At 36.2% G+C, this 22,207-nt stretch overlaps 1 protein-coding gene across 5 annotated transcripts in view; it reads right to left on the minus strand.

Annotated features, from left to right (window-relative positions):
• The window catches only part of LOC132548223 (Kv channel-interacting protein 4-like), a 380,433-nt gene extending 371,264 nt beyond the window's left edge, over positions 1-9,169 (minus strand). The window contains exon 1 of one of the 5 annotated variants that reach the window (XM_060212059.1): positions 8,859-9,169. In XM_060212059.1, coding sequence (XP_060068042.1) covers positions 8,859-8,919 — 61 coding nt within the window. In that variant the 5' untranslated portion in view covers positions 8,920-9,169. Of the gene's footprint in view, positions 1-7,645; positions 7,709-8,858 lie in introns of those variants that run through there. The other 4 variants (XM_060212076.1, XM_060212108.1, XM_060212116.1 and 1 more) reach the window with 4 other exon arrangements.
• Between the last annotated feature and the right edge of the window lie 13,038 nt (positions 9,170-22,207).

Raw genomic sequence — 22,207 nt, forward strand, 5'->3', positions numbered from 1 at the left:
TATATATCAGTGTTTAAACACAACTTGTTCTCCTTGTATTTTATATTACTTTTTCGAAATCTTAGCAGTGTTTGATATGTTTTACTTTACCTTGGGACTCGACATAGTAACGCTGCGCTCTTTTGTCCATCTGCTTTCTTTCTGTCCATTTGTTCTGGTTCCGTTGCCCGTAAGAAACATGCCCAGATGTCCCTATGGGCACTTAGGAGCTTCGCATGAAAAGGGGAGACCAATCTAGAAATTGTTTATTAGTATGAAAAATAATACATTGAAAACTAAAACCATTGATTTTGTAGACATGCTTCATTTTGTAAAGAGACCTTTCACAATATACACGAAGGGACGCAATCGGATTTTAAATCATGCACAGTAGTAAGTATTATAATAGAGATCGCTTAAACCTCATAAGAAAAGACAGCATTATATTTTTGATCCCTAAATACCTCCTTTTCTGAACACCGGCTCTCTATGTAGTTACTGACATTTGAAGTATTATATATACATGTATTTATTATATATTTAGCCACTGTAATATAGAAAACTACCAATTTGATGAAAAATTATGCTTTAATCAATATTACCTATAATATAACTTTTCCAGTGATGATGAAAGTTTTAAATTTTGACCGATCATTGAGTTGCTCTTTAGTCACTGCACTGAATTTCGTATGCAAACGACGCGAAGGTTGAATAATAAGTTGGTTTTCTTTCAAATATTTTACCTGTTCATTTTGGATTTTATCTCAGATTTGTGTTTTTAAAAAGTTCCTTTCTATACAACACTCTGAAATGGTCGAATATCGACAAATCAAAGATGGCGTCCTCTTGGTGTCAAGCGCGCTATTATTTGTCTTTTTAAAATGTTATAAAACGAAAACTCAAAGGTTTCCCGTATGATTGAATATATATACTTGTTACCCTATATATAGATATTATATGATGATCGTGCAATAATTATGATATTCAATATCATAATGCCATTATGTATCCCCTACTAACACCTGTTCTCCACGAATACACGAGAATGTAGGTAGCAAGGAAAGACAAGAACTATATGTTATTTTAGTAAATGAATGCTATATTTCCATCAATCTATTTCATATTTCAGATCGATAACCTGTGGCCAAAGAGAATTTTACAGTGTGTCAGGAGATGTGTTAAGTACACTTGATTATAATTTGTCAAAATTTGAAGGAATGCTGTTTTTAAAAAATTGAAGGCTGGTGACACCTCAAAGACGGTAGGAACGTTAATTTAGAAAAGTAAAACCTACCACTTCATTTTTGATCTCATTGCACTCTTTGCCATGTGCCATATATTTAGAGTATATAGGGACTATGACCTTCCATAGTTATAGTTATAGACAACAGCCGTAGACGGAGTGGACACAGAAGTTTTTGGAAAGTTGATTTGAAAGCAAAATATAAATCATTTAGATATATCAGTCTGGCTTCAAGCAGACTCACTCCAAGATACCAAAGTAGTGTGCAAGAAACAAAACAGTGTGTAAGAAAATTCGATTGTGATTGAAAGGTATAGATGATAAGAATTTGGTGCCAAAATTGGTTTCGAAATCTTACAAAGATCAAACAAGCGATTCGACAGTGTCTAAGAAGTTAGATATTTTGTCTCTGAGAAACGGCCTCTAGCCCACAGCCGAACAATGACATCTTACAGGTCGGGTTCCCATAATTAAATTGTCTGCACGAAAAGGTAGCATTCATTATTTTTCTATTGTTAAACTCGTTTTTATGTGTTCGAGTCAAGACATTAGTAAACACTCTTGTCAGACACTTTCGAGCATGTAACAAATGGATATTCTATTGAATTACATTATGTACGAACGTAAAGGTCACCTAAATATGCTAGACGAGTTGACCCCTTCTAGCATTGCGGGACAGTGACATGTCAATAGCTTACCATGAACGATAAAAGATGTGGATTGCCAGCATTTCAATAATACTTTTACCACCTTCTACATCTTGCGATTAATTCGTGATGTACATGCAGGTTATTGTTTGTTAGATTGTGTAATAAGAGACTTACGAACACAAATCAAACAAGCTAAATATCCTAGAACTAGGAACTCGTTGTCCCTATTGCGACTGAATTTAGGATGTTTTTTTTTTCTTTTTTCATAAGTAGATGTATTGTGTTCGTATGTAACCTTTGATATTGCCTCGATCATCTTTCGCTTTTAGTTGAGCGTTCGACTTTGTGAGGCGTTCAGCTTGACTTCGGTAGTATATTTCAGTGTGGTAGCACTATAAAGTTGTCTTCAGATCCGTAACTTACACCATATCGCAGCTTCCGGAAAAATACATACACTCAACACATACGTTCAAATTGCATATTGATGTCCTCCTTTATTGAAAATTGTTGTAAAGGAAAGAACCATCAGTCTTCGTAAAACCTCATGATATATTTAGAGGGTGTTTACGAACGATGGATTTACCAAGGGACGCCGTTCAAATGTTGATATTAATACTTTATCTTATAAATTTATAGCTAAAGTCCCATTTGCCTATGTGCCGAAAACGCATTCAGAAGCATTGCACGCATAAGTTCAAATTGTTTGAAATAAAATATCTTGTTCTGAAATATAAATGATCCACCATTGTATAACTTTACTTTACAAAGTTAAAAGGATAAGATATTGATTCTTAACGAGATTCGAATTCATCGGTTGTCAATCGTTTCTAGCAAGAGCAGGTTTTTTTCAAAGCTTGAAGATTGATTTATGTTTTATCCATTTCACGAAATTTCATAGTAACTTCCGGATGAAAAACGTATATTGAGTTAGTACAGTATATTGGTAAACACGAATACACTTTATGTATTGATCAAGACTTTTTATACATATATTTGGGTAAGTTAAAGAGATTTCTGAATGCAAAGTGGAACGATGTAACAGCAGGGAAGCTGTTGACGTACAACTAATCGCCGCATGATATTCTTAAAAAATCAATAAGGAGCTCGTTAGGATGTAAGCTAACGTAACCATGCGATAAAGGTATGTTTCGAACGACTAAACACCGCCAAGAATGCACCGGAGAATTGATGTACAAATTTTGAATAAGATACCTTTTTTTCTTGTGCCCAGACAAAGAAGCAGGTTTTTGAACCAATCACTACTCCAATACAATCACTAGCCCTCTTTATACGTTATTTAAAAAATGAAGCAAATCGTTTTGTCATAAATATTCTATTTATATAACTTCAACTATGCTTCTCTCGAGAATCAATGAAGATGTTACGTTGGTATTTTGTCGTCAATATATCGACTAAATACTGTGCGGAGAGCTGAAAATGATACATCGCGCCAAGCCATTCAATACCTACAATCTTGAATAATTTGTCACCTACTTTGACAATAATAGAGAAATATGTATCGATTTCGTGACTTGAAACTTTATTTACATGTACAGTCAGACGTTAGCCTTTCATTCTAAACATATATATTTCGCCCTGACAAAACAACTCGTCGTGGAGTAAATCATGTACAATGTAGTGCCACCATTTTCTAGATTTTCTCGGTTGTAGGAAGTATCAGTAGTTCTACAATCAAACAACAACAGCAACAAAGTTGAAAAATCCTCCATGATAAAGAACGACCAGACCTTTGCAAACAACTGTTTTAGCATTTTGCTGGTGTCATTTCCGTTTTGCGTTCCAATCGCTTATACCAATGTGTTAATGGTTATGATATCGGGTAAATTCCAGACTGAAGCGAAACTCAACACTTGACTAGATTTTTTTATCATGATTTCTAATAGTCTTAATCGGCATTAATTTGCTACTGCTGTTGGTTTCCTCGTTATTTTCGCCATACCATTATTATTCCTTCTGATTTTAACCTCATTTCCCCTCAAGGATGATAAAGCAAGGTCTTGAAATTCAAACAGTCAATTGATGTGATACTCGTTACTTTATGTTACTGAAATCGACGTATGAGCTCCTGAAGACATTCCTGATTGGTGGGTACCTAGTTAGATGTAAACCGCAGCTTGACAATGTCTTCCTGTCTGTATTGCTTGGGTTATGTTCATGGTATAAATATCGCTTTAATGTTACTACGTTTTACAATTGATTTATATTTTTCGTTCATCTACTTCGACTTATCTTAAAACTTCGTAATAATGACAAAATATGCATTAGATGATCAAAAGTAATATCAGGGCGCTAACCTGTACAATGTATGTAACGACCTAACGTGGGACGCCTAGTTTAGGTAGCTTCATGTATGGATTCGTAATTAAACTAACATTAGGACCGTGAAGAGGACGCTTACATTGATATACCGACACTATAACAATGTATGTTTACTGCAGTATACTGATTCAACAATATACCGACAATAGAACCATTGAAGAGGACGCTTACATCGGTATACTGACTCTATGACAGGTCGTTTACGGCGGTATACCGATACTTCGAGAATTACAGAGGAAGCTTACAGCAGTATACTGAGACCCCGACCGTTACAGAGGACGCGTACAGCAGTATACTGAGACCTCGACCGTTACAGAGGACGCTTACTGCAGTACACTGACACCACGACCGTTACAGAGGAAGCCAACAGAAATATGCTGACACCTCGACCGTTATAGAGGACGCTAACAGCAGCATACTGACATATCGACCGTTACAGAAGACGCTTGCTGCAGTATACTGACACCTTGACCGTTACAGAGGACGCTTACTGCAGTATACTGACATCTCGACGGTTAAAGAGGACGCTAACAGCAGCATACTGACATATCGACCGTTACAAAGGAAGCCTACAGCAGTATACTGACACCTCGACCATTACAGAGGAAGCCTACAGCAGTATACTGAGACCTCGACCGTTACAGAGGACGCTTACTGCAGTACACTGACACCAAGACCGTTACCGAGGAAGCCTGCAGCAGTATGCTGACACCTCGACCGTTATAGAGGACGCTTACTGCAGTATACGGAGACCTCGACACTTACAGAGGACGCTTACTGCAGTATAATGACGCCTCGGTTGATACAGAGGAAGCCTACAGCAGTACACTCACACCTCGACCGTTACAGAGGACGCTTACTGCAGTATACTGACACCTTGGTCGATACAGAGGACGCTTACTGCAGTATACCGACACCTCGACCGTTACAGAGAACGCTTACAGTAGCATACTGACATCTCGACCGTTACAGAGGACGCTTACTGCAGTATACTGACACCTCGACCGTTACAGAGGACGCTTACTGCAGTATACTGACATCTCGACCGTTACAGAGGACGCTTACAGTAGTATCCTGATACCTCGGTCGATACAGAGGACGCTTACAGCAGTATACTGACATCTTGGTAGATACAGAGGACGCTTACTGCAGTATACTGACACCTTTGCCGTTACAGAGGACGCCCACAGCAGTATACCGACACCTTGACGGTTAAAGAGGACGCTAACAACAGCATACTGACATCTCGACTATTACAGAGGAAGCCTACAGCAGTATACTGACACCTCGACCGTTAAAGAGGACGCTTACTGCAGTATACTGACACCTCCACCGTTACAGAGGACGCTTACAGTAGTACACTGACACCTCGACCGTTACAGAGGACGCTTACAGTAGCATCCTGACACCTCGGTCGTTACAGACGACGCTTACAGCAGTATACTGACACCTTGGTCGATACAGAGGACGCTTACTGCAGTATACTGACACCTTTGCCGTTACAAAGGACGCCCACAGCAGTATACTGACACCTCGGTCGATATAAAGGACGCTTACTGCAGTATACTGACACCTCGACCGTTACAGAGGACGCTTACAGTAGTATACTGACACCTTGGTCGATACAGAGGACGCTTACTGCAGTATACTGACACCTCGACCGTTACAGAGGACGCTTACTGCAGTATACTGACATCTCGACCGTTGAAGAGGACGCTTACAGTAGTATACTGACACCTCGGTCGATACAGAGGACGCTTACAGCAGTATACTGACACCTTTGCCGTTACAGAGGACGCCCACAGCAGTATACCGACACCTCGACGGTTAAAGAGGACGCTTACTGCAGCATATTGACATCTCGACTGTTACAGAGGAAGCCTACAGCAGTATACTGACACCTCGACCGTTAAAGAGGACGCTTACAGCAGTATACTGACACCTCCACCGTTACAGAGGACGCTTACAGTAGTATACTGAAACCTCGACCGTTACAGAGGACGCTTACAGTAGCATCCTGACACCTCGGTCGTTACAGACGACGCTTACAGCAGTATACTGACACCTTGGTCGTTACAGAGAACGCTTACTGCAGTATACTGACACCTCGGCCGTTACAGAGGACGCTTACAGTAGTATACTGACATCTCGACCGTTACAGAGGACGCTTACTGCAGTATACTGACACCTCGACCGTTACAGAGGACGCTTACTGCAGTATACTGACACCTCGACCGTTGAAGAGGACGCTTACTGCAGTATACTGACACCTTTGCCGTTACAGAGGACGCCCACAACAGTATACCGACACCTCGGTCGATATAAAGGACGCTTACTGCAGTATACTGACACCTCGACCGTTACAGAGGACGCTTACTGCAGTATACTGACACCTTTGCCGTTACAGAGGACGCCCACAACAGTATACCGACACCTCGACCGTTACAGTGGACGCTTACTGTAGTAAACAGACGCTACGGCCATAACCAATTGCGTTTACCTCAATAGTTCGACGTAACCGTGCAGTGTACGTGTACTGAACGGGGTCACTGTCTTTTAGCATATCGACTGTTAAAGACTTAATGGCTGTTACGGAGAATTTTTACCTCGGTATAATTACATTTCAGTCGTTCCAGAGAAAAAAAATATTTAATACAGCATTTTTCCTTTCGCAACGTAGCTGACAGAATCTCACAAACTTTCAAAATTCAGAGATGAGTATTTTAACAATACATGCCTTCTGTTGAATATTGAGAAACAAAGAGAAGCTCGTTCGATTATCTCAAATTCAGAGCGATATAAATACATCGCTTATTTACTGGTGACGAAAGTATCAATCGTAATTGCCGTGTACTTTCAGGTGGCTGCCTCATTTACTCCTATTCTGTGGAACGTAAAAATCTCACAAACGTATTTACCAACACTCAAGCCGTTGACGGATAACACATTCCGGAATGTAAAATAACAGTTTTCGTCTATACACCATTCCACTTGCGATAGGTGAGAAGCATAAGTGTACTCATCATACAGAACTTGTATATCTACATGAGGTGGGTCAACAAGATAATATCTACAACTTACTGCAGGGTTGTACCTACATTCCACAAAATCTCAGGTTTATTCGCTCTTATTAAGATTTTCTTCCACAATTCCATGATATGATATGATATCAACAAGGATTCTATTGTATTTAAAACTTCCAAAGGTTAAAGATGCAAGATTCCCAACATCTAGCGTAATAATTCTAAATATGAATATCACTTCCCTGATCACGTGCTGAACCTTTGGTCAATATAGATAGATATATCGATAGAGGCTGTCGTTTTCTTCATTAATTCATTACCACATTTCAAATATTAAACAAATGCAAGTCCGGTAAATGCACATTCCAAGATCATGTATCAAAACTTAAATAAATAGAAAGAATACTTACCGGTGGCGGCACCTCCATCACAATTCATTATCGATAAGCCCCGATAAGAAAGTAAAGTGGGATTTTAACCCACTTAAATGTACGTTAATAGGTATATTCGAGAAACATTTTTTTATTCGATATTTATCTTTTCTGGAATGGAATTCTTGTAAATTGTCGTGAATGTATTGTTTCGAATGTGTGAAATTGCTATTTTCTTCCAAAAAATCAAGAAAGATAGAGTGATTATTGGAAACAAGGAATTCTATAACGTTTCCCTGACGTTCTATATGTACACTAAACACAATCATGTATCAAAATATTATTGTTAGTATTTATGAACAAGTACTCCATTTTCGTAAGTTTCATTAATTTCAACTCGGCATGATTTTTTATAAATATTTGTATGTGTGTGTTTTTATCTTTTCCCTCGATATATGACACTGCATGTATGTATTTTATACACAAAAATATGTTTAGCCAAGACAAAAATTGTTAAAACTTTGCTATATCGATAAGATTCTATAACGTCTAGGTTATAACAGGATAAATTACAGTGTAGGTGTATATTGTACATACATGTAGGTATTGATCGAGACAAAGTTTCTTTCAGAAGCCAGACAATACAGATGTTGCACGTGCGGGCCGAGGAACACGTGTATTTGTTATCATATATCCAGTACTCGGCCGATCTGTAAACCTTGCTAATGTACAAAAAATCCGTAGGTCTACGTGCAAAATGAACAGATCTCCTTACTTACTAATAGTGTACAATGGAATGGTGAGCCCTTGACCTCTTACCATATGACTTAATTAATAAATATGAAAACGTTTCCGCTTTTCTCTTTGTAATAGTCACTTAATAGCCCTCGATTTCGCACATCAAGCAACAAATGAAAAAAAATCCTAAAAGCAGAAGCTGTAATCAAAATGTTTGCATTTACATCCTTAATGCTATGTGCACATAAAACTACGTAAACGTTAACAGAAAATGAAAAACTGGAAACTTCTGATAACAAAAAAAGCCTCCCATATCTATCAAATGTAATCTGGGCACTGCTTTCATATTCTTGGTACTGCATCTCAATCGCGCTTGTTCGCTCCCAGTAGTAACATGTAGCATACGTGAGCGTGTGTGTGTGAATAAGCTTGTAGAAAGGTTATTGTGTCCTCTGCTACAATAAAAAGCTGAGTGTCCTGTTTAAGTCCTTTTAAAGTCTCATGTTAATCTTACCTTTCTTCTTTTGAAATTCTTCGCCATCGTCATAATCATCGTCGTAATCCGAGTCTCCCATGTTACTTTAATTTCCGAAATTTAGCGATTACACACGATAATTACACTGTCGAAAATCCTAGAATTGAACCACTTTGCGATGTGTACACAACTTTATCGAAGGAAAATCTGTGTATTTCCTTTTGGTTATTAAATAAAACCTTCAACTCCTCTACAACTGTTTTAGTATGCTCCGGGCCAATAAAAGGCAGAGTCTATTGACGGTAAAATAGGGACCTAAGGTATCGACGTTTGGGACGGAGATTTAACACATGGGGAAAACACTTCGGACGGGAAACACGTGGAAATCTGTTACGTGTTAAGCAATAAAGATTACGAAGAAGAAATACCAATCGTCACCATTAACGTCTCGAACAATTAGTCAAGGTGTTCGCCATGGTGGCCAAACATCGCAAACGCGCCATCCCAACCCAAACTCCAAACGATTGCAGCTATATGTACCGGGATACCGAATGATTTTTATAACATTTTCTCAATTCTTGCTAAATAACTTTAACAATTACCGTTATTTTTTCTTTTAAATCTTCGAAGATTCGACAAAGACGAGTGTACATTTCTTGTGATTTACATACCATTTTTATACATGTATTTTATAAACTTGTCCATTCAGATATTAGTTTTATGCTGTTCCTCGTCCTATGTATGAGATTTGAGTGAATATGTTGGATAAGTGTTGCAATATGTTCCTGCAAGCCTCCTGATGGTAGTCGGCCTTGATGCCGAGTTTATAACGATATCGCTCCAAAGTATACTGCTGAAGGCTCCTAGTAGGACAGACACTCCACCCGGTTATCTTATACTGACAACGAGTCTATAATGAAACCGTCCTTACAGGGACAACTGTCCAACTAAAGACCTTCAGCAAGTCATTGTCAAGGTAGACTCAAAGAAACGTGCTGATCAGAATGTCGCCTCTTACGTTCATTTACGTCCGTCCATCTACGTCTGCAGACGGGGAAGTATGGACATCTACTATAACGGGCAGAATTTGGCATTTTTGTGCGGACTATCTGTATGAAGAGATTCATGTTGTAATCCAGTGTCCGGTATATGACAATAAACTATACGTTCTGTTTAACAGTGCTGCACGTGTAATGATGTAAAATTTGAATAATTCTATTAATGATGAGAAGCTCCAGTTTGTTCTATTAAATGGGAATTGTGTTAAGCTTAGTGTCCGAAGTCTGAAGAACAAAACACTTCTGAAAGTATCTATCACTGGGACTTGGTATGAAATCCCAACGCACGGTTCATATATATGTTTTACAGTGACAAGGGAAGTAACATCCGAGTACAGAAAATTTTTTTTTTAAGATTATGTTTCCTCGATATTCTACGGGTCGTAAACTTAAGTAACTCATACATTTTCTTAAAGAAAATTGCAATGTCTTTCCAATGATAGTTCGAAGAACAATACTGACTATAAAGAGAATAATAATAAACCAAGTTATGACCTAACGAATTTGGAAATGTAGGCAGAAATGGGTAGGTAGACATTTCCCTGTCCGGTTGAAGCACGCTCTTGTCTCTAATGGGTACCTCAATAACCATGCCTAAATCGCTAAATCTACGCTTTTGGTGGTATGCAGTAACCATGACATTGTTTACACGGCGTGTCCTTTGATGTTGTCGTGTCTCGTACGTTGTAGAGGTTCCACATTCACGTCAAGGTTTTCGCTTTCCTCAACAACAACCGCATTTTTTTTCTCTATTATGCCGTTGACGATTTGTGTACATATACTCCGTACCCGGTCTCGGCTCCACCAATAAAACCTCGGCCAGGATTCTAATAAATAATAGATATCTCAGGAACGAAAAACTCGAATGGATTTCAATTTTTTTTAAAAGTCGATGTCATTTAAAAAATCAGATATGATTCCTTACATTTTCTTATTTGTTTATATCAGGGATGTATTATACTTTCTTTTTTTATCGACGTTTTACATTTATCAGAGGGTGAAAACTTGAACTCAGCATTCGACCGTGAAATCATAAATAATTTACGAAGTACATGTATGTTTTTATACAAAGGGTTCATGTATAGTGTCCAATTTTAATTTGAATCACTGATGAGAGAACTGATCGTTTTTGATTTACGTAGGTTTGACCAGCGTTTTTATTAAGTTTACGGTGGCATGAATGCAGTGGGATATAGAGGCACATGTTATTTAAAAGGAAATCACTTGACGGTTTATCTAAACTTATCTTATTTTGAAATAGTATTTCTCATGCTATTGTCAAAAATACCGAAAATCATAACAATAGAAAATGAGTAGAAGATATAAACAAATGTAGATATATACAAATAATGATAATCTATATACAACCTATCTATTTATGCTCTACCTTTACAACATCGCGTGAACATCTGTCGCTGACATACTGAGCGCAATGAACTGTAAAATGATTATGAAATACACGGATTTTTCTCCACACAAAGGAGGCCTCTTCTTAAGAGTCATTTTCAAAACATAAAGATTTGTATTGAAACATACACCAGATAAAGGTAAATAAAAAAAAAACAATACGGTATCATCGAAGTTTGAGGGACCAGTATATCTGGTGTAATGGTCGTGAATAGCTCCATAGTTTTATATTTCAATGCAAATTCAGAATTTATAGGTTTATTTTATCTTTAGAAATACTCTACTGTGACAAAGGTATCGAAGGGTCAAATTGTTCTCCCTTTTTTTCTCCAGATATATAGAGCCTGCTTCGAGTTTAAAACAAACAATTCAAATATTATCTATTGCAATGGATGTTGTCCTTTTATTTTTAACTGTTTTTATCCATTATTTTCTTTCGAGTTGCTTTCAGGTCGAAAAAACGAAACCAAGTTGCTTCTTAGAAAATGAAAATTTATACAGGTATTTGTGGAAGAAATATATGACATGCTCTATTTTTTTCTAGGACGCAAAACATGACTTAACATATCTCTTTCTACTAGCATACAAACAACGAAAATCCTCTCTCTCATATTTCCAGCACAAAATTGGAGTGGCCCGCTCTCCTTTTGTCTCCGAGATATATTATTAATCGTTACCTTGACCGGTAAACCATTTTAGTCTCGAGAATTTAATTATAAGTCTCATAAAAAGTAACAATCATGTTCAAAACTGCTATCGATCTTCCGAAAACGGATCCAGTTTCATTAAAGGAGTCGTCCTTGGGGTTCGTTGGGTGTGTTCATCAGTTTCAACGCAAATTTCTCACTTGTTCTAAGAATCCTGATATCTTTACAACATCACTCTAGTTTATAGCTACATAATGTATCATTAAGTGGATACACGAGCAAAACAACAAATTCACAAGGTCGTCAGTGTTCAAATGTTTACAGAGTCTATTCCAATACTCTCTGGATTGTTCCCTTTTAAATATGACTGTTTTCCAATGTCTTTCAAACGTTCTGAAGCGATGATATCAAATTCGAAAGATTTTATTCTAACTGTTCTTGACAATAGACCGCTCCGGATTTTCATTCATCAGAAATCATTCAAAAATGCAAATTTATAATATATCTTATTGACGAGTGAAATGACAGAGGTTTTTACTTAAAGGATATTATCATGGTCGATTCCATTAAGATTTTCCACACACTTTATCGGTGCATCTCTATCTTAATTGTGAAAACGAACAGTTCACGTGCGCTTTACTCTTAAACATTCATCACTAATAATATAATTGCCGTGCCTTAACGCAAGTTAAGTATATCAAGGCTGGGTAACTCATCAAACTTTTGTATGCGTCATTGACAATTAATGATGGTCCGACCTATAACATTCAAACGCATCTCCCATGAAGAAAAAAGATTAATCACCCCTATAAATGTGATGTAGACAGTGACATTTACAAACAATTGTCAAGGAACAGCCTGGGAAAGTATCCTCTTTATAGTAGTAACAATTCCACCCAAAGAAAAATTCTAGATTGACTCCGACTTAGGACGTGAAATAAGAAAAAAGACAGATTTCTTAGAAAAGTAAGAATTCAGGCGCACTTCTCACAATGTACAGTTATGGTAACGCAAAACTCACTAAAAACTTCGTGCGCACATCACGCATACATGGTGCACACACATGAAGTATCGTGCGCACAAGGATTGCAAATTTTGTGCGGTTTGGTGAAAATAGTTTTAGCTAATATTTGAGTCGATAATAAAAAAGAAGAGAAAGAAGCGTTTTATGAACACTTAAATGTCCTTTCCGATAATTATAGTGATATAAGTCTAAGAAGCATTTGGAAACTTGTCCACAGACAAATCAAATCATCTGATACGTCAACTTCTATTCCGCGTTTGTGAAGTGCGACTGGAAATATAAAAATTGACGATGACATTAAGGCAAATACATTGAATTGCGTTTTCTCTAACTGGAGATGGATTTATGTAAGTTGTAAAATTTGCTTCCATATTCAATTTCAATTACGTGTTTGATGTTACTATTGTTGCTATGAAATTGAAGTTTATAATCGATATGTTGAATGACTATTTTATTTCTATATCTACCACAGATGATACTGAGGTAGACATTCTGAAATGAATCTAGTGTTTTTGACATATCGTTTATAGTAAATAACATCACTGACAAACTTACGGCCTTAAAATTGGTGATATAAAAGTTATAGGAAACAAAACAATCAGCCACATTATACCTTTGTATTTTTTTGTACTTTTATTCCAGAAACTGGATCTTTACGAAAACAGGGGAAACATGCTCTGGTGATGCAAATTTTAAAGAAGAGCTATATGCAAAATCCCTCCAATTTCAGACCAATCGCCATACTTTGCACTATTGGTGATGTTTTCGAACGAATGATTGTTAAATATTTACATAGCTATTTGCTAGAGACTCTCTTCTATTTTATATAAATACCAGTCAGGCTTCCAGCCAGGTCATTCTACTGTTCGTCAATGTATTGATATCTATCTTAAAATATTTACATTTCCGGTGTATATTCTCATTTTGGCTTTACCAACAGAATTGATGTTTACACTTCGGTAAACGTCAAGTGAGAGGTGTAGGAAGACAGACCACTGTACATTTGCGGTAAAAATTAGTGATAATCCGCCATTTTGTTTGTTCTTTCTTTGTATAAACTAGAAAACGCAAAGCAATTGTGAATGGAAATGGAAATATTTAGAATATCTCATCAAAATAGGAAAAATTTACATTATTCGTGAAATTGTTGTCTGTTTGCTTCCTGTAGGTGACAAATGTTCCCGCGAAAATGGAATCAGCTGATTTGCTATTCAATCAGTTTTCGGACTGTTGCGTCAGTGCATATACATATTGTAACGTCCAATCACGAAGATTATTGTTCTTTAAGGAACGTAAATAAGAATGCTTTAAAAATCTATAAATAAGACATGAATTCTCTTTCTTGATGGTATGTTATTTGCATTTCAACATAACCGCGCATCATTAAAATATCTAAATATCTAAATATATACAGGTTAAACACCAGTTAACAACAAAAAGAAACTGTATATCGTAATACATAAAAATTAGGATAATAACCTACTTGTGTTTTTTTTTCAATGATATAACCGAGGCATTCGACAGGGTGTCCTATAGAAGACTGGGAGTGAGCTACATCAGGCAAGTTGATGGACTGGTTAACAGATTATGTGTCCGTGTGAAAACAAGATTTTTTTTTAGAAATAGTTAATATTCTGTAAAACTTACAAATGCTGGGGTATCTAATAGCTCTATTCTTGATCCTTGTATCTTCATCATGTACATAAATGATAATAATATAGAAAACATGTCAAAATGTTTTGCGGAAGACATTCCCTTTTATACTCCGGTAATTCCCTACAAGTGATCTAACAGAAAATCAATAGTGATCTTTCCAATATTCAATCTTGGGCAGATAAACGGTTGATAAATTTCAGTCCTGCTAAAACAAAGACATTGCTTATTTCTAATGCTGAACTGGAATTTTACATATACATTTGGATGGTGTAAGAATAGCAAAAGGATCTGCCATATGGAACATATTGGTAAAATAGTAGCTACACAATTATGTGTCCTTCGTAAATTATAATTTCTTCTTTAGAATACTGCTGTGGACTTTTGGACGGGTGTGCTATTGCATTTTCGAAAACCTACAACTTGAAGCTAACTTTATTATCACTGGTTCGCCTTAGTATGTATGTACAAGCAGACAATTTCGTTATACTGAAACGAGATGGAATCCATTATCCTAACGGCGATCTCGTCGAAAACTTCAATTGTTATAAATATATATAAACTTATTTATTTTACAACAATTGCGAAACAAGTTATGTCAACTTACACTAATCACTCTTGTTGGCCCGGATGTAAGCGCGCGAGGGATCTTATTGTGGGAGGAAACCGGAGTACCCGGGGAAACCCCACCTGGTCGGGCAGGTGACCCCTTACCTTTTCACGTCCGTTCCGGGAATCGAACCCCACTTCAATTGGTCCTTAAGATACACAGTGATCTCCCCCTAACTATCTTAATACCTTTCCTTCCCTTGTTGCTGATCATTCTCCAATCACCGTAATTCAGAAATTATAACTTACATTAAAGTTGATTTGAATCCCCTAGCCTATCCTTGTTCCTCTACCATAAGACAGTAGAATCATTTACTTATATACATTAAGCACAGTGTAACATTTTCACCTGTCAAAAATACCATTTGTAGCACAGCTAGAACCCAGTTACCTAACTTATTTTTATATGGTAAGCGGAAAAATAATACCCTGCATACAAGATTAAAAAATGTGCTAGTACTTTAAGAAACATTTTATCTAAAGCCAAAATTGTTACTGATCAATTTTGTCACAGTGGCTTTCTTACTGAAAGCTAAACATCACTTCTTTTTTAATGTAATGTTATATTGTAAATAACTTATCTTGAGTTTTGCTTAATTATCTATTTGTGTTCTGTTGTGGGGAAAGGACGTTGTATAAGTTTATAACTTGTGTTAAATTCCGTTGCATTTAAGACACAATATTTTTTTTAATAAAAAAAAAAGCATTTAACTCGTGGTATAAGAATTTTAAAGATTAGCACTCGATAAAGCCTCGTTTTAGAATTGTGTATCTATCTACATCACGTAAAGGTGAAAGATTCTATTAGTTTCAACCACATCACAGTGATATATTCACTTCCTTAAAACACCTCCGTTACAACGACACACCTGTCAAGGTCATACGCGACTGGTTATTGAACTCTGGTATTTCGCTACGGAATCATCGATCTTTTCTTCTATTGTTACATAGACATTGCACAATGTTTCACTGGTAATACGGCATGGTGTTGTTCGCCGTAAATGCATGTTAACATATATCAATCGAGTCCATGGGATGCCCACCTCAGGCGAAGAACATGCGAAGTAACAATTTGAGGATTAAGCATAACGACAGCGGACTCAAGAAGCTAAATAATGCTTAGAATATCAAAATAACTTGCTAAAATCTATAAATGAATAGATCAAAAGGAATGACGCGAAAAGGAAGGGGATATTTCTTAACGTTGAAAAAAATTAGATTATGGTGATCGCGAGCTATATATTTGTCTAAAGAGCGTTTGCAAATGGTGTAGGAACTTCGATAGTTTTTGGTCGGTTAGAGGGGTGAACTATGTAACCCCACGGGAAGATCCGAGGTGCCTCTTACCCCTTTTTTAAGAAGCCGAGAAACGGGCAGATATGATTGTGTCCTTGGGCAAGACACTTTGCCCTCATTGTTCTCCGACGGGCCTACCGTTCAGTGAGCTAGCCATCAGGTACTACATGGGGCAATAAACCAAACAAAAAATAAGAAAAAATGAAACCGAAAGTGCGACACTAGAACTTTGTATCTTAATACTCCATAAATCAATAGGGATGACGAATGATTGATCTAACAGAACTGTAATCAGATGTTCTTATAGAACTTGGACTGTTACATGTCCAACAACTACACAGTAAGTAAAGCGGTGTAAATACATCTAGAACAGGTACTTTGTACATAACCCTGTTAGTATTGGGGATAGGTTTTTTTTCAGAGATATAAAACACACTGACCCAAATCACTAACAACGCAGATGTTGGCCTCGTTTGTCGAAACAATTGTAAACTCCGTAAAATGCCAAATATTATATTGAAACTTTGAAAAGAAAAAAAAATTCTACCAAAATTTTGCCAGTACTTCTAATAAGAATTTATATAAAACATTCAAACATATTGCTTACCTTTGTGGTATATTTTTTTAAATTTTTTATTATTTTTTATTTCATTTGTCAAACTCGTATAAGTTCTTGAAACTTAATTTATGTTAAAAAAATCGTTAATTATAGATACCACGTAAATCTTAGGTATCTCTTGGAAATATCAGAGTTTTATAAACATTTAGCAAACCATACGTGTGAAGTTATTGTTATAGAGATACGTGTGCAAATATATTTATTTTCATGCTTAATTCGTGTTAATTAATTACAATTTCATTGACGATTTTGATTTTAATGTATGCTTTCCTATCTTAAGGCGATCGGTGTGTCACACTCTCAACCATTAATCAGCACTCATGACACTGTAACATCAGTGCAACATTACGAGCTCATGGAACAACGCACACAGACTGAAACTATTCAGAAGAAATGGAATCAATGTTTCACAAGTTACCATAGAGGGGAAGGGAAGTAACTCTTGTATATAAGATAAATATCGCGCCTCAAAATATAGCAATACAAGAGTTATCGATCCTTGGTGGTAAAAATTATATGCTGACAAGGTAATCACAGTAGCCAGGGATGTACATGTACCATTCTGCACTGAGCGAGCGTATGTTCTCTCTCTAGATATTTGAAACTTTCCTGATATATTCATAAATGTTTTTATTTGTTTCGATAAACAAAACACTTACTGTAAATTAAAAAGAGGAAATAAATACACACACGGTTATCCGTGTTTAAGTGTATTCCTGACCTTTCATTTACAATAAGTTCTGACAAAACTCACTTGACAACTTCATCCTTTCCATGTCCCTAACCCGAAGTCGTGTAAGCATATTCACATCACATACATATTTTTATCCGTCCGTATGTGTAAATGTGCATGTACAAAGATCTTAGTCGACTTATCAACACACATACATTGTACACGTGACCCTGAACACGTAGTGATACACGCACAAATTTCCTTCACGTATCCTACAAACGCATACATCAAAACATCCATTGCCTCACACATATTATAATGTACACCTTGATGCATTTCATATCCTGCTTGCTCGTGCAATGCACAATCACTTGTCGAGTGTTTCCTGAATTACCTTGATACTTGTAGAAGTATCAGTACTTGTCTACACATTAATTTGCAAATAAAACAAACATTAACTATATATTAAAACCGTCAGTAATAAAACTGTATTCATAGATTAAAAAATTCAACCAGTATCCATATGTAGTATCAAAATTATAGGTTGCAATTAGTTGAATTACGAGGTATACACATCTATCCATCTTGATTTTCTCTGTTGATCGACGAGTTACAGAAGGACAGCCATATGATGCAGTATAACGTATTGTTTAGTACTATTTCAAATATTTCTATGAAGAATACTCAGACATGTTGTTCTGTTATTTGCAATCATAGAAAACTCTCTTATTTTATTAATTTTTTTTCATTTTCAGGCATGAAATTTCTTTAACATGTCTTTCCCAGACTTGTATCGTGCATTAAGGTTAGTTTTCAAATTACAATGTAGTAGAAATATACATCATTGATTTTAAATATCCTTATAATTCCAAACAATACATGTATTCGTATATACATTTGAATGGACACGATGAAATCAGGGTCACTTTGAAAAGATCAGAGGTAAAAGACGGGTGACCTTATATCAGTGTTATAAACTGTTCCCTACCTGCCACTCGGTATTTTGACAGCTTGCAGCAGGTTCCCGCATCAAATGTTATATACCAACAGGTTCAAGGTTATTCTTTAAGACATGGCTGATGCTGGTAATTCAATTTATATCACCGTCGCAGACATCTTCAGCAAATGAAGACGGGTAAGTTTGTAGGTACAACGGTCCTTCCGGGAGGGTAAATAATTTCTGTAAGTGTGCCAACTCGCATAAAAGGTGTCGGTTACAGCCAATATGGGACATCTAGATGATTTCAATAGATTTCGAAATGGCAAATGATTTTGGGGTTCAATGACTGAGCATTACATACCAGATAAAAAGGTGGTAATAGTTTGATCTACAGAGATTACTATATGTTGGTACCATCAAGGGAACCTAAATCTTCTCGGAATGTGGAATGTTAGGAGAAAAAAAGCCGTATTCATAGTTTTTTTAAGATGAAGTCATATTTTTTTTACTGATACCGGGATTTAAAGTAGAGGATGAGAGCAAGTTACATATTCGGACACAAATTAATGCAGTAGGTTCTTGTCTCCATTTTCTTTTCTGTCGGCTTTTTTTTTCAATCATTGCAATTTGTTCCCTGATACCTTTCAGCCCTAGTGTTTATCATGTTGTCCTTTGGGAGTTACTTGTTCAGCAGATAGAAAATAAACCTTATCTGTTTAATTGACAGTTGCTTTCAATTTTTCAGGAAAACTATGCCACAAAAATGCCCTATCTAATGCCATGTCTAATACCGATAATGGTCAGATGACATTTAAGGATACATCGCCATCGCCATTCTTTTGACCTTCTTTTTTATGCTATTGATCCATAGTTGGAAACATGATCTGTATAAGCCTTAGCAAGCAAGCTTAAGCACAATTTTAAGCACTCTAGAGTGTACTCTAACTAAATCGCGAAGCGGTTTATGCCAGTGGTACATTCCGTTTTTGTGTGTGGTGGTGTGTGTTATGGATCAATACCATACAAATACCTTAAGGTTACCCTTGTAAGTTGATCACAGACTGTAATATTGTGACATTGATACATTTCTTTGATATCTTCAACCGCCACGTTGACAAATCAAGTCTGACATTACAAAATGCACTTAATTTCGTATGCTATGAGGCGATAACATTAAAAGTGGCCAATTAAAATGGTTATTACAATATATACATCTTAAATGATTGCATTGCCACACAATAAAAGAACATACACATGTTACTCGTTCTGTTTATGAAGACATAAGCAAGGCTGACACTCCGCTACGCGAGAAGGGACGGAACTCCTATACCGAGTCCAGAAGTTCCATTGCGATGATGGCAGAGTTCGTCACAGACGGCCATCAGAGTGACAGTCAGATTACTTTGAACCTTATAATCATGTTCAAGTGGTATGTTATCAGTAAAGCTGAAAATGTTTGCATGAAAATATATGGATCAGCGGTATCGTTCTGTTGCTATTTTTTTTTTTTTTTTTGTCTCGCAAATGAAACTTGCTGGCATTCTTATGCTTAAAAAAAACTTTCCTTCTGGGATAGCAGAACCTTTAAACCTTCCCATTACTGTTAAATTACACTTAATTTTTGCTTTAAAACACGCCATAGCCTCACATAGTATTGTCTCCATTGAACAGAGTCAGTTATTTTACAGGTAACGTTCTTGCGACCGAGAGCGCGTGGGCTTTGTGTTGTGGAATGAGAAATGTCATGTACAGTAGTTTGCAAAACCCTCGAGACAGCAAATTATCCATCTTTCTGTGTGAGAATTTGGGTCTTGGCATCCTATTTCATTAAAATAGGAAAGTTAAAATAATCGTATTTGATTAAAATAGGAAAGTTAAAAATCCTATTTTATTAAAATCCTTACTACTCCCTTACTGAATATATCTTTCTCAGCAAAATCAGCAAGATAACAGACGATGCAATTTGTATAAATCTTTATACGAATACCTAAACGTCATCATCTATGCTATACTCCAATTCAATCCTTACAGTCTTCAATGATTAACAAAAACATAACTGCAGACATGTTTAGAATTCCGAATATGAACAGAAAAGTAATGCAATTTTGAAACAAAATTCGCCTTACAAATAACGGCTGAAGACTAGACGCGCACAATTTAGGTAGTCATTTCAGGTAAGTTGAACGTAAAATGATGCATTGGCATTCTAAGTTTATTTTTATTCCAATTGAAAAAAAAAATTCTAAAATAAACATATATTGAGTAACCTGTAATACCGGAAAAAAGTCATACGTGAATATCATTATGATCTAGACAAACCGAGTTATTATATTAAGAAAAAAAATCAAGGCTTATTAACAGGCAAGTGAAAATAGAAGTAGAAATAGTTAAGCGAAATAATGAATTAAACTGTATCATGCTTCAGGTTTGTCCTTGTAGGACTTATCAGTGATGTTCAAAAAGGTGGATAGTCAACGAGGAGAATCAAACTGACTGATTTCTTTACATGGTTAACAATTTTTGTTTATTCAATTATGGAACAAAATCGGATTTAATGGCCAAAATACGGCAAACCTCTGGAACAGACAGTCATTCCATGTATATCAAAAGCTGTTTTTGGTGATCAATGATGCGAAGGGCGCTAAACTGTCGATTCCTAACGGACCTGATACCTCTGTTGTTTGGTCTGATCTATATAATTGCTATTATCCTGGGGAAGATGATTATCTCACTGTCCGAAGAATGATATATATAATCCATCAGGCGCTTGGTTACATCAAATTACTTATCAGAACTTCCCAACGTCGTCACCACATTCTAAACCGATATTTATCAATTAAAGACCTTTGATAAGGTCAATTTCGTGTTCTACAAACCTGGAGGAACATCATTGATAGAGGAAGAAGCCGAGGTCAGTATTTGTCTACCAGGGTAATATAACCAAATATTAAGCAAAATCACTTATTTATCCCTTATTTGATATAACCGTGTACATATGAAATACACTTATCTTAAAATTGATAATTTAGACAAATACATAATAATTGATAAATGTACAAACATCCCAAAACTTTATAAGAAATAAAATGCCGAAATGTGAATATCTCATATAACTCTAAGACACGTAGAGCATATGGTCCTCTGTCCTAAATTTAGAAACATAAGTGCATATGTTTTATATTTAAAATGCACATGAAATGTATCCTTATGTAATAAGAAAAAAAACCAACTTGGCATGCGTAATGTATTACGTTATAAATGCAGAATCGAATAACAAAAATGACATTTTCTCTTTTTGCGAAAGTAGAAGAGAAGACGCGTACTCTTCAGGAACAACTTGTCGTTTTCTTGTACTTTTTTAGGATATTTCTATTGGTCATTTTTTTGCCCTAGTTTTGTTTGAGTTTGGATTATGATTATGTTGATATTTACTTGTTTCTTTTCCATGTGAATATTCAAATT

The sequence above is a fragment of the Ylistrum balloti genome, unplaced genomic scaffold (assembly GCF_031769215.1).
Source record: "Ylistrum balloti isolate Yb309-2 unplaced genomic scaffold, AGI_CSIRO_Ybal_v1 Utg369616, whole genome shotgun sequence".
Classification (NCBI taxonomy): Eukaryota; Metazoa; Mollusca; class Bivalvia; order Pectinida; family Pectinidae; genus Ylistrum; species Ylistrum balloti.